Consider the following 19,107-nt stretch of genomic DNA (forward strand, 5'->3'; position numbering starts at 1 on the left):
CAAGCCTGTAGGCAATTTCTTAAGCTGTTCTTACCGGGAATGTATCAAATTCAGAGCCTTCAGAGCGTGTGTGAGCCAAAGATCAGTCAGCGCTTCCAGCTCTGCTCTTAACTGCAGCCAGGTTTCCCTCTTAGGAGTGCCTATTAAACCTGCAAGCAGGGAAAGCAACATCTTTTTGTAGCTGCATAGAAAGGAACTCATGTGGCTTTGGATCTATTACACTAAAGGGCCTCCTGCTCGCTCCTGCGTAGGCTTGAATCTTATATTGCCAGCTCTCCCTCTTCCACTCTGGGTGGAAGTTCTTCCTAATCCTCCCTGGTACAGTGTGTCCCAAGGCTCTTGCTTTGAGTCCTCTTCCCTCCTCCAGGACCTGCCGGTAGTTTTACCTATGGACATTATTCTGAAACAGATGATGCCCAGGCTGTTTATTAATGCCTCACAGTACTATTCATGCTTCATACTACTATTCATCTACTTCGTTCTCATCCAGTTCTCCCCAGTTTTGAGGGAACTCATTGGTTATTTGCAATGCATATGACTGAATTAGAAGAGGGGTGCTCAATCCCCAGCCCACAGGCCAGAGCCACGTAATCCAGCCCCGGATCTCCCCACAGGTCTGGAAATTTGTCAGCGGGCAGCAGTGGCAATTTACATTACCACCACTCTTCTGCTGCCAATCCCAGGGGGCTGGATTGGGCCCAGCCAGACCAGGCCAACTCCGCACAGAGAGATCGAGCCCTGTTCCCTTGAGCCTAGGTCCAGCCAGAGCCTGATGCAGCTGTGCAAATGGCCCAGCAGGGGCTCAGTGCACCTGCATGTGATTGGGCCCCAGACAGGCTGTACCCACGTGGCTGGATTGGGCCCTGGATGGGCCAGCTTCATGCCCCAAACTGGGCCCACAAATGGGATCCAGCCCACAGACACACCTGGGATGGTTCATCTAGCACCATGGGCTGAAAAAGTTAGGTACCACTGGATAAAAACACCTTTCTTAAGATACCTAACTGGAGCTTACATACAGTATAAGAACAATCGCTAAGATGCAGGGCATTTTCTAAAAAATAATGACCAGTGGGAAGGAGCTAAAGAGCTGAGATGATGCAGATGGCGTTTGAGTCTACCTTGTCCCTGATCTCCCTGAAAGGCTGTGCACAAGGCCTTTATTCCCAGTCTCCATGGGAAGGACATTATTCCTACAACCACATATAATGCAAACGTTTAAAATACCTTTAGGAATACTGTTGGTCTCTTTAGGGTTCTCACTGGAGAAGAAACGAAGCAACGTACTAGAAAAAATAGCTGAGCCACATCTGTAACTCTAACATAAAGTAGGCTAGATCATCCCATTACTTTGAAATATAATGTTGAGGGGTGGTAGGAAGGGGGCTGAGAGTTGTGAACGCCCTTTTCTGCCATGAACACGAGTTCATCTATCTGTTTGAGGAAGGTGTGTTTTTATGCATTATTCATAGGCTTGGCAGGATTCGGTTCTGCTTGATAAACACTGATAAATAATTTCACTTCACACTCACAGATCAACCAAAAATATTTCCACTGTTAATAACTGAAATTTATGGAAAGGGGACATCAGAAAAATGATGGCTGATAGAGTGTGTGACAACAGGGGGGGCAGTCCTACAGAACTGTGCTGACTGCAGGTTGGGCTGCAACTCCCAGAAACCCCAGGGGACTGGGAACAAAGAAAGAGGAAGTGATAAAGCAGATGAGGGACTACGGACAAGCAGAACCAGGACAGCTCCGAAAGCAGCTCTGCTGCTCAGCTGGCGGCAGTCCTACAGTAGTTACATTTGTCACAGTGCGGGGTTAAACTGCCCTATAATAATATTATACTGTCATTAACAAATTGTCTGCCCCATGCCCCTAATTTCATGCAATCCTGAAAAATTTAAATTGATAACAATCAAAAGAAATGCTTAAAAATAAACACTAATATTATCCATCAAAGTTATTTACAAGATAAAAACTGAATTCTGCCAAACCTAATTATTTGTTGTAAGTTTGGGAAAGTGGCAGACAGCTTTCCCCACATCAGTTCTGTTATGAGATTATTGGATGGTTCCTGGCCTTATTTTGGGAAAATGATGCAATTTTTTAATTGTTTTTGTTAGAGATTTTAAAATTAATCTAAAGCCATGTTCATCACATGCAAGGGAAATTAATGCCCTGTCCAGTTCAACAGAGGAGGAAAAAATCAGGCCCCCTCAAAGAGATTTACAATAATTTCTGAGTAGTGCTCCTAGTAAATACTGCATACTGTGGATATAATATAATACTGTTCGCCCTAATATACAGGAGAACAGGGTAGGGGCATGTTGATCTTTATAAAGTTCACATCAGAGCAGTGATCATTCAGTGCCTGGCAGTTTGGTTCAAACCAGAACCTCTAATCTTAACAAGATGAAGAAGAGTGTGTCAAATCTAGACTAAGACTTTACAGTTTAGGCAGCTGATATTTTCTCCTGTAATACCTTTTACCACAGGACCTCAAAGCACCTCCCTCACACATATCATATGTATTAAATCCCAGTTTGCAAATGGAGAAACTAAGGAACAGAAATCTGTGATTTGTCATTGGGTTTAATGCACTGAATTTAAGATAGAGAACAGGAGCAGTTTCAACACTAGTCCCCTGCCCCAGCCATCAGATAGCACTCTGCAACAATTAAGATTGTTTGGTATTGCAGCACCCAGGCCCTTCTGCAAAGAGCACTGTTGTTTCAGGATATCATTACTGGATTCTGCTGAGATACTTAGGCACTAGGCAGCACACTGAGTCTCTAATATGAGAGGTACCCTAGTATTGCTGTGCTCTGCACCTACCATGCAGAAGAGAGAGGCTTTTTTGGAAGATGAAAGGAGCTGTTCCCTGGCTGGAGACACTCACCTCCAACATTGTTTTTGTAGGTGTTGTACATCTCTTTCACCCTTCGGTAGCGAAATGCTAATTTCCTCATCCAATCGACTCCCCCATGAACACCAGAGCCCAGACATAAATTTGCACCAGCAGTTGAACTGTGAAAGCCATCTGCTGAGAAGTTATATGTGCTGGGGGATAAAGGGGAGAGTAAGAGAAGGGGCAGAACATTAGTACAATTATAACTTACCCAACAACATGTAGAAACAAGTTAAAAATGGTGAGGAGTAGGGGAGCGGAGGGAAGATGCACATCAGACCCTGCTGTAGTGATAGGGGCAGCTGTTAATGTACAGAAAGGGATCCCATCTCTCCTTGCCCTCCTGGCATTTGCTCCTTGTACTTTTACTTGACTTATTTTCCCACACAGACAAGACTTAAGCAGGTCTTAAGTATAAGGAGCAGATCAGATCTCTTGGACTAGGGCTTGTGTCAGAGGATAAGAAGAGATGCCTTGAGCAGATGGTTTTCCCTCATTCATTCAAAATGGGCAGGGATTATTTGCATTGATTAACTTCAGGTAAAAGCCAGGTTGTCATTTTTAGATGCATGTCTGCACATGTACTTAGATTTACCATGCAATAGAGCCTGTTTACACACTAATCTGAGCTAGTGAAACAGAATGAAAATCTTACAATGTTTCAATGCATTGCGAAACTCAAATTAGGATCCCAACATCAGTGAGTGAATCCTCTGAGTGAACTTTTCTTTGGAAAGAAAACTATCTTCATTGTGAAGCTTCCTTTGTACCCTGTAATTTAAATAAATTGATGCAAAGCATAGCTCCGAGTCACCATTTGCCCACACAATTACCACACCTATACGTACACATTTTGCAAATGTGTCAATTTATCAAATTATTTGATTAGTTTTTTTATCAAATTATTCAGTGTACATAATTATCTGATAAGCATGCACAATCTTGGTGCGGATGTATGAAAACTTGGCATAATTTTTGTAGAGCCAAGTTGATTTTTTAATGGTCTATCTGAAATTCACATCATTAGATCTTTGGACTCTAAAACCATGGATTTATATAAGAGGACACTGTACTGAGATACTGAGTGCTCATTGTGCTATTTTTTGCTCTGTGGTAGGTGACAGTTGAGCTTAAATTTCAGGTTCATTCATCTAAAGAATTTGTCTGACACCTTCATGAGTTTTGGGTAGTAATGATCAAAGGTTGCACTTCTGAAGATAATATTTCAGCACAGCATGAAACAATCCAAACTGCAGCCTATATTGCACATTTCTTAGCTGTAAAGTTCATGTTGAGCATAGTCAATGCTGTGACTATTTAGTCTTTCAGCATCAACATACCCAACATAAAAAAGATATTGCATGAAAAATAAGTGGCCAGGGGTGGTTGCTAGCTGTTGTAATCTAAGGAAGTAAATTCTCAAATTATACAGCAAGTGGATTAAGGTGACATTAGTTAATAGCATATTTATCAGACAATAACCTTGAGATATTGCAATAAATAATAAGACTGTAACCAGGAGTCAATTTCTTATGTTTTACCTTATGTTTTACTTATTGTTGCCTTTTGATAGCCATATGATTTACTGATAACACCATTATGCGTAATATTTGTAATACCACTGAGATGGTGATAGATACAGGGCCTGTGAATGGGAGAGTAGGCACTCCTGTTAGTGCAAAGTACCTGGGATTTCTAGGCTTGAGTGCAATACAATTCAGACGCAATACTGCGTGTCTGAGGTTCAAGGATGGTGGTGAAATATTTGGCCTGATCTGGCTTGCCTACTCATTTATTAAGTTGGTGTAGCTGGAGCAAGTTCAGATGAATTTCAAATGTGTTTTCCAGTATGCTTCAAAGCCTGCTATATTCAGGGCCTGAGAATAAGGCCTGAGCATGTGAACATGAAAAATGGGAATTTGTGCGCTCATGTATTGATAAATGTAGCAAACATGGGAAAGGGGAAATGAGCAAAATTAAATTATTGTTTACACCATTGCTCATCTGCCAGCCATTTTTAAGCCTTGAGACTGCTTTAGGATCCAGTCCAGTTCAGAAATTCTGTACCTTAAGTCTTGACCATTGTCATCTGATGATACATCATCTATGTGTATCTGGTCACAGTCCTGTAAAACACAGAAGAGTCAATCATCAGAAAACAGAATATTGTTGAAATTAATGAAAAATGGTTAGGGACAGATGCTTAGAAGAAACTGTGTCTTCCATATCCTGCCAGTACTTCCAAGTACACCCTAGTCAAGTAAGTAGTTTGCAAGCAAACTTCAAATGCTGCTTGGCTAGAATGTGAATAGAATTATTGAAAGGATTATCCGAGGTTACAACACCTCTTGAATAACACAGTAAGATTAAACTGCTTCCTATTCATACAGGAATTTGTAGGGTCTCACAAGGGAAAGTTCTTGTCTGTTAACCAGGAAAACCAATGGGAGTTTTCAGAGTAGACCTTCGCTGTACAGTGTTAGATTTACCAGCCTTCCGCATTTATGAACTTAATTATGATCAGTCAGAATATTAGGCTTCATTTATGAGAAAGAGGAAAAGTCTTTTTCTCTGGGTCTTTCCACAGACATTTCCTGTCTGAATCTTTCTCTTACAGCATTTTCCCAGCACTTGCTGGAGACTTATCTTTTCCTTGACATGTCTGTGGGAGCTGTGCCCATGCACCAAGGGGAGAAGGCACCCTATCACATCCCTTGTCTGCAGACAGAATTAAGAAATAGTGCACATAAGTAATAAGGAAATCTATACACCGGAAATCTAAACTGAATAGATTATGGACTTGGAGCTAGCCTGCCTGAAATATGTACCCTAGATCTTATCATCCAAATTCTTCATTGTTTGAGTGGTGAAGACTTTACCTCAAAAACTTGAGAAATGTTATTTCTATGGTTTCTCTCTCTGACTTGACATTATGATTAAAAAGGAGAAAAAAATTAGGAAGCTTTTTTTCTTCTTTCCACAACTCTTACAAGAAAGAAACAGTGAATGCTGCAGAGTCCTGGAAGCTTGCAAACACTTTTTGGTTGATGTTCTACCAAATTATAGAAGTTGTGGGGAGAGGGGGACTCTAAGCTGAAACAATTGCCCCTCCACCATTCTCTGTTATCTACATTATGTAGCCTTTATTGTTATCTCTATATAGTTACAGATTTTTAGGAGCTACTTAGATTCTCTTAAAAAATTTTCAGAGCTAGATTTCTGAAGGAAGATGTTATAGAGGTATGCCTTCTGTTCACAAATTCCAGATTTCTTTAAGTTGGGTAATTTCAGAAAGTCTCTCTGATATAGTTGTTCTAAAGTTTCAGGGCAATAAAAGCAATTTCTAGGTTCCTCAGTCTTATTTTCCAAAGTGCCCATGTAATGTGGGTGCTTTTCAAAATTTTAGAACAGGAAGTACATTTTTCTGAAGTGCAAGTAAAGTTAGGGGTTGTACATGTTCTCACTGTGCTATTTTGTGCACACACTTTTCTTTGAAAAATATAGCTCACATTTCAAGAACTATTATGTCCAAGATACATTCATATCAACTTCCCCTGTGCTGGAATTCCTAAGAAGATAGTCATTTACAAGGTTGGGGTTTCAAAAACGTTCAGTTTAATCTGGTTTCCATCTCCTCAGTTCCTTCCTTGCTTTATCATTGAAGACGGTATTCTAAGTGAGCGCCAACTCTACAAACAAGAGCTGAGAAACTAAATTAATAGCAGAGGGTCTGCTGGCACACACCCACCCTCTCTCAAATGAAAAAACACTCCCCACTGCAGTTGTGAGCTGTGAAAGCCACGCTGGAATAATATTGTCGCAGCCCACTCAGCTTCAGTTGCATTGTGCTTTGCATTATGTAAGGGAAAAGGTATTTGTGGGGGATCTGCTTTTCTCATTTGTGAATGAATTGTTCTGTACACTAAAGTGTGACAACAGTAGCTATCACATTTCTGACTTAATAAAATACCATGACACTTGGTGAGACGCTACCTCATAGTCCACCGGCTGAGCCTATCGTGTTACTGGGTGAAACACAGAAAAGCTGGACAAAGCAAGAATGTAGACCATGTTTTACTACTTGGTTACCAGACTAATTTTTCATTCTCATAGAATCTGCTTGAGCCCTAGTGAGTGGGGAAGGAGGAGAAGAACATCTGGGCAGCTGAAGAGAAGGTCCAGATTGTTTGAATGGAAGTCAGCAATGAGGACATTTCCAAACCCCAGTTTCCACATCTGTTGCTCTTTGGTTGGTTTTTTTTTAATGATATTCTAGGATTTCATAGAGCAGCATGATTAGTTTGGTGCTACAAGCTATAACTGATTCAGAAAATATAAGACCCCAATCACCACTCCTGCCCTTCTGGAATTGAACCTTTCCTAATGTTCTGAAACACGTGGGACGTTCTCTTATTCCCTGTGCATCCGGAGGGAACCTGATGCAGACAGGCTCCAGCAGCAGGATCCCGTGTTCATGAAACTTCCATGTTTTACAGGAGGCAGAGGGACAGAGAAAAATCCCACTCTGTGCACCTGCCGGCAGACAGTTATTAGCTTTTTTGAGTAGCTCCAGTCAAGGGTAAACTAATCTAAAAAAATCTCTTACAGCCCTGAATATAATGAGACAGAGGGCGATTGGGAGGGCTATAAGCTAAAGTGTTCTTCTTTCACCCACCAGTCCTGATTAGTGGTGATAACCTGATGGGCTTCATTTATCTAGGAGCTGGCAATCTTGCAGGTAATTTGGCTCAATTAAGTAGTTTGCAGTCAGGATGGTTTGAAGCACGTTGCCCAAATACTGCTGCTGGTGCTCTTTCCTGCATGTGCTGAAATTGTCCATTTCCTAGCAGGGCAGGTAAAAGCACTTGGTGGGATGAATTAAGTCTACTGAATCTGCAAAACAGACTTTCCCTGCTGACAAAGGTACATAAAAATGCCTGATTAAGAATAGGACCTGGCTTAGCAGCTTGTGCATGGGAAAAGTGAGAGGGAGACTTAGCCAGTATACCAGCATAGTGGTTGGCAATGTTTTCCAGTGGCAAGCTGGAATGGCCCAGCCTGGCTCTGAGGTGGGCCAGAACTGGAATGCAGCCACTGCTGCCACCACCTACTGTCTGGCAGCAGTATGGCACAGGAAAACTCCTTGCAATGAGGTACAGTATGCACAAAGCCCCCATCTCCAAATACTGCTGAAGCCCCAGTTCTGAAGGCCAAATCTGGCCCAAGGACTGTAGGTTGCCAATCCCTGTCCTAGCATGTTCTGCTTGTCATGGAACAGACAGAGAAGGCCAGACTGGTCCTGCCTTGGCTGCCCATGGAGAAATGTATAGTGTGTCCAGTTTGGGTAGCTACCTGGTGTCAGGCTGCGGAGATATCTGTTAGGAGACAGAGCCTTTTGGTGATGTGTCTGTCTCTTGCTGGGGCAATACTTCTGTTCCACTATCACATACTTTACATGACTCAATAAAGTCCAGCTCCACAGGCAGGATGTTAAGAATTCTGCCTAGCAGTGGAATGGCAGCACCTTAATGGCTCCGCGTGATTTTAACTCTTGAGCCTTTTGAAGCTAACGAAGAAATACTATTTTTGCAGTATTACATCCCAGAATTCTGTCAGATGCTCTTGGCTTTGTTAATTTTTAATGGGAGAGCATGAAAAAATAAAGAGACTGCTTAATGCTTGTAAGACAAGTCGGCAGCACTTTGCCCACACTACAGTTTCCTCCAGCTTTATCAAAACATTTAACTTACAACAGTGCACAGCAGTGTGGCATTTTTATAGTTTACCAGGCAAGTAGTCATGCTCTTCTGTGAACAGGCTTCCTTTGATACAAGCAGAAGGTGTCCTCACCCAGATGCCCTAATCCAACTGTGAAGCAAGCATTTAAATATGGTGTGGACTTGCATTCTAATTGGATTTCAGATGACATGTACAAAGTCCTTATGGGGCCGTGGAAGGCTTGCTGCCTCTGTGCGTAACACTTCACAACCATTTTGTTTTCTCATCACCAGGCGTTCCCTGGGACTTCTTCTAATAGGTAACAAGTTTCCACCCATTTGTAGCACTTGCACCTCCTACAGTCCTGAAACCTACTGCTTACATCAGTGCTGCCTGGGCCACACTAGCATGAGCCACAGTCCCCCTAGGCTGCACACCATGCAGGTGCCCCACCACCAACTGCACTGTGCCACTGGCTTCCCCAGCACCCAGGGCTGCACCATGCCACACTGCCCCTTGGGTTGGGGCAGGAAGCAAAAGCTGAAGGAAGGAGGGGGAGCTATAGCAATGGGAGGGGGGTGGAGGGTGGAAATTAATGGCTGGGTAGAAACCTGGAGGTCCCAGATTAACAGCTGGAGACTACCAGTTGGACAGCTCTGGTTTACATAATAAACCATTCTCCACTTGCTAAATGGGGGCAGTAACTACTTTCTATGTCTACCTTATATACTCAGAGTGTAAACTCTTCAGGGCAGGGACAATGTTTGTACAGTGCCTAGCACAGATTGGCTTTGATTCAGCTCAGAGCTTTTAACTGCAACTGTGATAAAAAATAATTATTAATAATAATAATAATAATAATAATCAACAGTAAAGGGAAAATTCACTTCTTCCTGTACCTTTAGCCACCCAAAACTACTGGCAGGTTGCTGCTAAAATTTGTCTTTAACAAGGCAATATAGAAACATATGTAATGCTTCTTCTTTGGTAACCACTGAATTGGGGACTTTTTAGGACAGACCAAATATATCAAATGCACATTCCCATTGAAAGATTCATTTTATGCTGTTAAAGGAATTTGTGGCCAAAGAGAGACAATAAAGTTGAAGTTTGCCTCTCACTGTACTCTACTAGTTGCTGTTAGTTCCTCAGCACTGGTGAAAATGGGCTGAAAATGGGAACACAGCGGGCGTGTCTATACATGCACTAAGGCACTTTTTCTAACATGCATTAAATTTAGTACCTAGTAAACAAATGCGTATTAGGCTGCCTTAATGCACAGTATTACTTGTGCACAGTTTTAGGTGGTGTTTAATGTGTAGTAGCCTATTTTACTGTGCATTAGCATAATACCACTTTTTTGTGTGATGCTTTAATGCGCAGTATGATAGGCTACCATGCATTAAAGTACATGTGTAGATGCACCCAGTGTGTGCAAATGGCGTGGGCTTTGCACAGTTATAATTCCAGTGGTGCATAATGTACATCATAAAGCTGTTGTTAATACTGGACTATAGGTATGCAGGATGCTTTAGATAACACTTAGAAAAACAAGATATGACTAATTCACGCAGACTAATTGTATTCTCTAATTATAGACATTTCTTAAATTGAATGCTCTATTGGGAGGATGCCATAACTGAGATACAAACTGACATCTTGGAGCAAAATTTCCTTTCTAATATCTTTTAAGTGAGTGGCAAGCATTGGCAAGCATTTAACTGTACATGCATGTATGTATATGTATGCATGTACACTGAGCATTAGCTAAATTACAACAGTAAAAAACAATCATTAGAACAATCAGGGCTTGTGGACAGAGGTGATATCTTTTTATTAGCCCAACAAGATTTTTGGAAAAAAATGTATTTAATAGCAAGTTTTCGGGCACAAACACCCTTCATGAGGCATCAGAGAAAAGATTATAAAAGTTCTCCTGGGTAGAAATGAAAGTTTATAGTTCATAGGATTTCACAGAGGGGTCAATAAGACTTCTTACCAGTTAAGAACTGCTGCCCAGAGGGTTTTTCCATCTTTTATACTTCCCAGCTTTGTTTAAGGGAATCTCATAAAATGGGTGCATGCAGCACACTAGTCTGGATGATGTGTGTATGGTCTGGTAATATCTGTGGTTTCAGTGCAACAACCATATTGAAATTCTGCAGTTGAATGCAAGCCCTCAAAAGCTTTGGTGTGCCACTGCCATAGAAGTAAACAGGAACCTTCTGTCAATGTTGCAGTATCAAAAGACTTGCCCACCTTGTTCATTTGCTCTTAGGGTGGCTCAGAACAAAGGTCAGATTCACTTTGTCTGTTAATTTTTAATTCCTCTGGAGTTTCATGCTATATTTAAAATACCTGGCCTGAAGAGAGGTTGTCTTACTCTGGAATTTAAATGGTATCAGACACTTTATTAACCTTCTCCATGCACTTTACTTATTCTTCAGTACAAAGTTTTACTTTGTCTTCTGTCTTTGTCTCAGTATTATTGCACTATGTCAATTTAGCTTCTTCAACCATGCTCAGGTCACCATTGTACCACTTGATGGTGCTACTGTATATTGCAATCTTAGTGAATCTAAAACTGAGTCAGCTTTTATGCTTGTTTTTCAGCCCATCTTATTTTTTATAGAATATTGTTCACTAGATCTTTCAAGCCTAACAGTTGGTGACATATGATCCTCAAATATTACCCTGCCCATACTCCAGGCTGAAAGTCCTTCATTTATCATCCAAAATGCAGGAGCGCCATGGCCTGAAATCTTTTCAGTAGACAAAAATGGACAGTTTTATAGAGGACAAGCTTTTTGTCAAAGTATTTATTTTTCTCTTTTGTTCTGTTTTTCAGTGAAAAATGCCTTAAGTGTTTAAGAAAAAAATACTTGGTTATTTGGAAACTTTCTGTGAAAGAATTATGCAGAGAAAAATACTTACCACTGTACTAGTGATACTTTGTGAAGGAAAGCTTTAGAGCAATGCAGAATCAAAGTTGTCTCTCACCTTGTATCCTCTCTGGGCAGTTAAGACTGGTGTGAGGAGATGCTCATTTTCAGAACAATTTGCATCCAGCAGTGACACCACCCCAACTGAAGGTCACTGTTTTGCTACTCAGTCCTTTTGGTGCGTCCAGAGCCAGGAGAGGCAGGACACATTTATTCAGCTGTTTTTGTCCTTCTTTTGCATTTTACATTTTTTGACCAAAGCCTGCTGGCCATAAGCACTGTGGAAATCCAGTAAAAATGTTTTTCTCCAATACACCCATATCCTATACTGGTGCACTTTTGCCAGGGATCTGCTTAACTCGCTCACATTCTTCCTCCTCCCCATCCTACCCTTCCAGGCCAAGAGTCAAGCTGAAGCTTTTTGATAACACAGGTCTGCTCTCCCAAGGTACTCAAACTGTTTGGAGAAGGAAGCAGCCTTAGTCTTTTTGTGCATTTCCAAACCACACTGGAAGCTTTCTGAGGTTTATGCATCATTGTGTATAAATTATAAGAACATAAGGTAATTTTATTCTTTGTGAATTTAACTTGGAGCCAACAGTGACTATGGTAGACACACAGATGACACTAGACCGTACTCCAGGAAATGTTTTACTTAGCAGTTATATGTAGCTTGTCCACATTCAAAGGTACTATGCCTTGCCAACATTAACTAACTTCCTTACCTCCCCTGAATGAGGTCATGTTGACCTTCTTCAGTCATCCCCAGTTCACAAATGGGGAAACTGAGGCAGAGAGGGAAAGCGACTGGAAGACCGACTAAAACAGGTCTTAAGAACCTAAAAACCCTTGCTCAGCTGCTGTCTAATCTTGGAGGCTCCTAAATTTTATAGGCATCCTGCCTATTTTACTTTAAAGTTTCCAGGCCCCTTGATGTATGCGCAAAACTACCCAAGTCCCAACAGAACTGAGCAGCTTGGCAACCACCATAAGTCCAAATGAGTGTTCTCCAAGCACACCCAGGACAGACAAGATTGGACTCCCTACAAATGCCCATGACTTTCTTTTATAACACTGTTGCAGGGGTGGAATCTAGAGGTGAATGCTGTCACAAGAGTCCACTCCCTCTGTAACCTGAGGGGATTCATATCCACATCTCCCACCTCCTAATATAGTGCTCAGCCCACCAAGGTATCGGCCCTTCTGGTTAGGAAACACTCTCAACCCTCCTGCTGCAGCTATGCCACAATGAAGGAGAGACTTCAAGACTTACTGATGCAGAGACAGTGCATGTATAAAAAGATGCATAACTGTAGCCTAGTGATTAGGATACACACATGGGGAGAGAGTGCTCTGATTTCTAGTCCTTGCTCAGTGTTTTATCCATTAATTGATTGTTTAATTTACAATACATAAACACTGTGGGACCAGGGACTAAAATCCAGGACTCCCTTCTCTCAGCTGAGTGCTTTAATTGTAAGGCAACAAAAACCGGCTCAGTCTTTCATATTCTCTTTCTTTGATCCAATGACTCCTGTTCACTTCTGCACACTAACTCCAGGCTACTCTCTGGATTCCATACCAAGATGTTACACAGCAAAATGAATGCGTGACTGCATCATGTGCTGGCTCAGTCTAACTAGCCTTGGTAACAATGGCAGCAAAGACATATTGGTGTGGTTTTTAGTACATGCTAACACCCAAGGTACTTCTGGGGAGCCTAAGAACTTAACAAGGAGCTCTGGATTCCACTCAGAGACGAGGCGCCTAAAACAGGGGTTGGCAGAGTGCCAAAAACACCTACAGCCTCAAATTGTAAGATGTTGGCATACCAGGGTGGACAGCAGGGGAACTGCAAGGGGCCTGATCCTTGTTGTGGTAGTGCAGCTCCGGCCCCTTCCCTGCTGTGTGACCCCAGGCGCACATGCTAAGCAAAATGCCTTCATGTGCCACACTCTGGCACTTGTGGTGAGGGTTGCCTACCTACCTATCTCTGGACTAAAAGTAAGGTGCTCATAGTGCCTTACGGTGTGTGTAGACAAAACGAGGGCCCTAAATTGAAGCGGTGGGTTTTTAAAAACACCACTTCAATTTAGGGCCCTTTAAACCCCAGTGTCATGTACATCCGTGCAACTCACCTGCCTCTCCAGCAGCAGGGAGGGGAGGGTGAGCTGCTGGTGGGGGCGGGAGGGTTAGTGCTTCCCTCCGTGGCAGCAGCGCCCCCCCCCATGCAGCACCCACCCGCAGGCACCCAGCTCGGGTGGTCCCATGGGGGCACCGCAGCCATGGAGGGAAGCACTGGGCCCCCACACAGCTCGGGCAGGCTCCAGGTGGGAGGAAAAAAAAAAAAGATCAGACTCACCGCTTTTATTTTTTTTTCCCCTCGGGTGGAACCTGCCTTCCCAGGCTGCTGCCAGGCTGCCTGCACAGGCTTCCTGCAGAGCCCCTGAGCTGCACAGAGCCCAGTGCTTCACTCTGTGGCTGTCGGGCAGCAAACTAAAACTCCTTGGAGGAGTCATTTAAGGTGTGTTATGCCCCAAGTCATTTAAGGCACATTATGCTGCTGAATTTGCTACAGCAGCTGGAATTCCTGCACAGTACGCCGCCGACACGTGCAAACACCAACACCATTAAAGCACTGCACGAGCATTTAACCTGCTTTAAAGTGCTGTACACACATGCCCCTCATTTCTTTTACATATGGCCTTAGTTTTAGATGCCTAACTCCTATGTTAGATCTAGCCCTTGCCCTCCAGGTCACACAATGAGTCAGGTCTTAAGTGAATGAGAGAAATTCTAGGTCCTGACCTCAAGTGGCTTCTGTTGCCTTAATGATTGCTTAAGCCTGTACATCTCAAAGGCTGACTTGCTGTAAATAAACAATTTACCCTAAACTAAGAACTGTATTTTCCTTGCAGCCGCAGAAGCCCTCACTGACACTAGTAAGAGTAGAGGGAACGGCATTCCTGCTTTGAGGTGCTTGGTTAACCAACAGCTGAAGTTGAATAACATGGTCATGATTTCAGGTCTTAGAGGCTGGATGAAACATGGAGAAAATGTGTTGATTTGCAAATTTGACTCCTATGCAGCAGTAACCTAAATCTAGCAGAATAAGCATAGTGCTTCTGCAGTACTGATTTGGGAAAGCCACTTATCAGTAGCTTTTGCACCTGTTTCTACACCTATACAGTGGACTTAATATTGATACTACCTGCTCATCTTTTGAGACATGAATGAAAAGTGTTGGCTATGTTCTAAATAGATTAACTTCATTTACACAGTGTCTTATGCTCTTAAATAGTTTTTTCTCACTTATTCTCCATGATTTTCACCTTGCACTTTATGTACCCACTGTTTGGGATAAAGCTGGAGGAGGAAAGAAATTTGGGTGCTACACACCATTTTTCTTTAAAGGAAAATGAAAATGTCTAGAAGTTTCTTAAGAGAGTGGTAACTCTGTTGAGCCCCATATGGGTTATAAAGAGCTAAAAAGTGAAGTAATCAGAAGCCCTCATGGGGCCAGTTCGGCAGGCAAATTCTTACTTTTCCAAGTAAACAGGCAGGAAGGGGTGTGTGCCTATGCAAAGCCAACACAACACTGATGCCTTTTGACCCAGACTGTTTCAGACAATTTCCTGAATATATTGTGCCTATGGAGCCAGCTCATTTTCTTCAAGGAAAGCCTGCCTTTTGCTTAGAAAATCCTGAATAAATCTGTGTTACTCATTTAAGACCACTCCTAACAATGGACGGGTTATGAGTTCACACAGCTTTTCACCAGCACTCTACAGCTGACTTCTCAGTCGTGCATATTCTGCCCTTCCTTTGGCTTCAGTACATGGTCTAAAAGGCCTTTGATGCGTCTTGTATCTGTGTTATGTTAAGTTTGTATTTTACTTGATGCAGTACATCAACAGAGCTGATGTCCCCTCAGTTAGGAAAGACTTTCTGGCTTCTTTGTGAAAAAGACATGTATGTGGTCTCAATTTGTACTATGGGGTTGACTGCCAGAAGCCCTTTGGTTTAGTTTCTATGAGTGTAGAATAAAGATTACAGGGACCAGGAACCATTTCTATTGGTTGGAACTGGTATAGAAATTAACTGTTGTATGTCCTACAAGATCTATGCTAATATAGTTTAATAAATTATTTAATAGTAAATTACAGGCGGAAAAAGGCAGCATTGTCCCTATTATTAGATTTAGCAAGAGTGCCAATAGGCATCATGGTTACACTACTTTTCTTAAAAAGTCCTTAACGGTGAAAAGGTCAGAAGTACCCTCTGAGACATGCTTCCAACAAGTCATCCCAGGCCCACTAAACTAAATTTCAGGGCTAGAAAACCAAGGATAAGCTAGGTGCATATGATTAAATAAAGAGTTGTTAAAGTAAAGTAAGTAGCTACATACCTCCAGGTCATTAAAGAACAAATGCGTATCTGCAAGGTTGAAGATCATTTCTTCCATCATAAGACCTATCCGGACAGAGGTGGTGGTATCCTGTGAGACAGTAAAATAAGTACATTCTTTAGTGATTTTAAGCTTTCTTTCCATGATTTCTGCTTCTGGCTGAATTTGGGGTCTGCCCTACTCTGCACATTGTTTTTGGTGCATACACATTAATGTTGCTTATTTCCCAGATATGTTCATATAATTTTCCATCCTTTTTCTTAACTTCATATATGGCCAAATTCTGTCCCTCTGTGGATGCATGTGGCTCCTCTTGAACAACATGTATCATGCTTGAGGTGAGGATATTAAGGAAGTATTAAAAATCTGTGGCTTCATAACTCCCATAGGAAATTAGCAGCGTGTCTTGTCTAACACCAAACAACAACTTGGCGACACGTTGGGAATAGTACACAGGCGTTGACTCTTGGTTCACTGTTCTGAACATCCAGTCAGATCCCTTTCTCTGCAGGGCACATTCACATCAGTCAGTAATCTTAAGGGATATCTTTACTGCAGATTTAAGCCAACTGATCAGCATCAGCCACTCATATACAGCTAGCACAGTATTCTCACTGCAAAGCTTTGCTACTCTTTCCTCTCTGCCCACGTACATTTAGGTACATATCGCATGGCTCTTCGTGTTGAAATGCTCTAGGATTCCACCTTGTCAACTATGACAGAATTTGTCTATCTTTTAGGAGAATTGTGGGAAGGCTTCAGAAGATGGTCATCACTAATCCACACTGCAGAGTGAATGGCTTCATGCCCTATTTGGAAGCCACAAGGCTCTATCCTACACCACCTGCCAGATATCCCAACCCAAGCTAATGGCATCTTCGTGCCAGGTAAAAACGTTTTAAGTGTGGATGATATGGGGTATTTTACAATTTGGATGGACCCATGCAGCATGGATATGACCTTAGTTCTGCTCTTGAAAGACTGACCAAGTGTAATAGGGAGTTGGTAGAGCGACAAATAACGTGCCTTTTAGGCCTCATTTAAACCAAAAGGTTGTACTGTTTTAGATATAATGGTATAGTTAAAGTTAGTTAGGTATAGTTAAAGTATAGTTACCGTATAATCCCCTACAGCAGACAGAGTTATAACATTGTAAAATGCTTATATAGAATAGCTATTCCAATTCAGGAAGAGGAATAATCTGTTTTTCTATAAAGCACCTTTATACTAGCATCACAGCAGGCAGCACCACAGCAATACTATGGATTGTATTGGTATACTTTTATTGGGGACAAAAAAAATTGCATCACAAACCAAAAGAATTACATCAGAAAAAAAAAATTGTTCTAAACAAAGCATTAGTTATACCATGTGTTAGAAATGGGGATATTGTCAGAGGCTTCTACATACTCTAGCATGACTGACTGCATAGTAACGTCATATAACATTAGAACTTGTGTGCATGGTAACTTCATATAACACTAGAACCACTCATAGTAAACCTTGACTCTTATACAGCACTTCCACCTGCAGATTTCAAAGTGTTTGATAAAGGAAAGCATCAAGTACCACCATACCCATGGGGTCGTGGCACTGCCAGCACTTAAAAATAGTCCTCTAATTTTTAATTATTTGAGAAAGAGATATAATATTACTTACACAGGCACAAATGCCAAGAAATGCTCATTAACCTTCCATAATCCAGCCCCTGATGCTGGCCCACAATGAAATCAGTGACAGAATTCTCATTGAAATCAGTGGCCCTATTATTTGTCTTCTCATTCCTTTTATTTGTTGGTTTCATTCATTGGCTACCCATGGACTGTCAACTCCTAGGGACATGGACTGTGCCTTTTTATTTGTGGGAAGTATCTAGTAAATTGTGAGCAATGTGTAACAAACGGCTGCATAAAATTCTTCCCCTGGTCATGCCATTCTTCTAGTTTAGAAATACTGTTCCAAGAATAAAATGAAATTAAGTAAAATAATTATTGATCTTCCCTATGTTTAAATTTTAAACCAGTCCTAGAAAGTGATCTTCTGATCAAGTAATCTATTTCACTATTTGGGGCTTGATCTCTCACTGGGAACATGCAACTCCCAATAACATTAGCCCTTAGCAAAGCTGATAAATGAGCACCTGACAGCCTCTCTTGTGACACATGGCTCTAAATTGTTTTGTATGAATCTGCTATGACCGCCACTTCAGCTTAGCCCACTACAATGCTAAATATTATTTTTTTTATTTTCCATGTCTCACACTCCCACATGCCTACATTCAGACCAAATAACTTGCTTATCCAAGTCCAGTGTAAAAATCACAGAAATGCATGATGTCAAAGGGCCTTAAACGCTATTCATCTGCAAACTATCTTCTTAAATATTTCCTAAACACAAACTAGAGTAATCAGTGGCTGATCTGGTAAACACCCTTTCAGTTCAGATGCATTTTGCTCCATCACATTAAACAGCAAGAAAGCTTGAAATAGACCAATGGGCTCTCCAGTTGCAATTCATCTTCATTAAGACAGGGATCTCTTATCTCTGTGTGCCTCTAACGTATGTGGGTGGCTCTCTCCCACTGAAGTTACAAGTCTTGCTAAAACAGTGCAGATTTATATGTAGTCTTTGCCCTAATTTTCTGCAGGTTTCTGTAGAATCAAGTTATTGCATGGCGAGGTCAGTAATGAACTAGTTTAGGAGGTCTACCCGAGAGCACAGTGTTTGGAGGCTGTTTCAATCAACCTTTGTGGCAGATGCCTAACCTAATTATTACGCATTCTTGGTGTAGTTGTCTTTAATTAGAAGAGAATGGTTGTGGTTGCAGCCATAAGAATGACTCACAGGGACTACACTAAACTAGAGAAAACCATTGTTACTCATGTTCAAAAATGCTCGCGACTGCCTATGAGAGAAGGGCACTTTCTTCTTTTGGGCTGAAAGTAAAACTAAAATATTTACGGCCAAATGTTCCTAATCCTAATTTTTGTCATAGAACGCCTAAAACTACCTCCCACCCCAATTTTTACATATTTCAAGTATTGAGTGCGTAAGTGAAATACATATTTACAATAATTTATTTCCAAGATGATTTATCCAGGAGATCAAGGTTAAGATCAGGAAGG

General features: G+C 41.6%; 1 protein-coding gene and 1 long non-coding RNA gene across 10 annotated transcripts in view; one reads left to right on the forward strand and one right to left on the reverse strand.

Annotated features, from left to right (window-relative positions):
• The window catches only part of LOC109282466 (uncharacterized), a 237,135-nt gene that overhangs the window by 14,292 nt on the left and 203,736 nt on the right, over positions 1 to 19,107 (forward strand). For all 4 annotated transcript variants that reach the window (XR_009464322.1, XR_002089458.2, XR_009464321.1 and 1 more), the window contains exon 2: positions 16,723 to 16,869. This is a non-coding gene — a long non-coding RNA (uncharacterized LOC109282466). The remainder of the gene's footprint in view (positions 1 to 16,722; positions 16,870 to 19,107) is intronic.
• EYA2 (EYA transcriptional coactivator and phosphatase 2) overlaps positions 1 to 19,107 on the reverse strand; it is a 143,907-nt gene that overhangs the window by 7,981 nt on the left and 116,819 nt on the right. For all 6 annotated transcript variants that reach the window (XM_019484556.2, XM_059733175.1, XM_059733174.1 and 3 more), the window contains 4 exons: positions 15,983 to 16,072; positions 4,982 to 5,040; positions 2,906 to 3,066; positions 35 to 149 (listed from right to left, as the gene is read on the reverse strand). In XM_019484556.2, coding sequence (XP_019340101.1) covers positions 35 to 149; positions 2,906 to 3,066; positions 4,982 to 5,040; positions 15,983 to 16,072 — 425 coding nt within the window. The remainder of the gene's footprint in view (positions 1 to 34; positions 150 to 2,905; positions 3,067 to 4,981; positions 5,041 to 15,982; positions 16,073 to 19,107) is intronic.

The sequence above is a fragment of the Alligator mississippiensis genome, chromosome 9 (genome assembly GCF_030867095.1).
Source record: "Alligator mississippiensis isolate rAllMis1 chromosome 9, rAllMis1, whole genome shotgun sequence".
In the NCBI taxonomy this organism is placed as follows: Eukaryota; Metazoa; Chordata; order Crocodylia; family Alligatoridae; genus Alligator; species Alligator mississippiensis.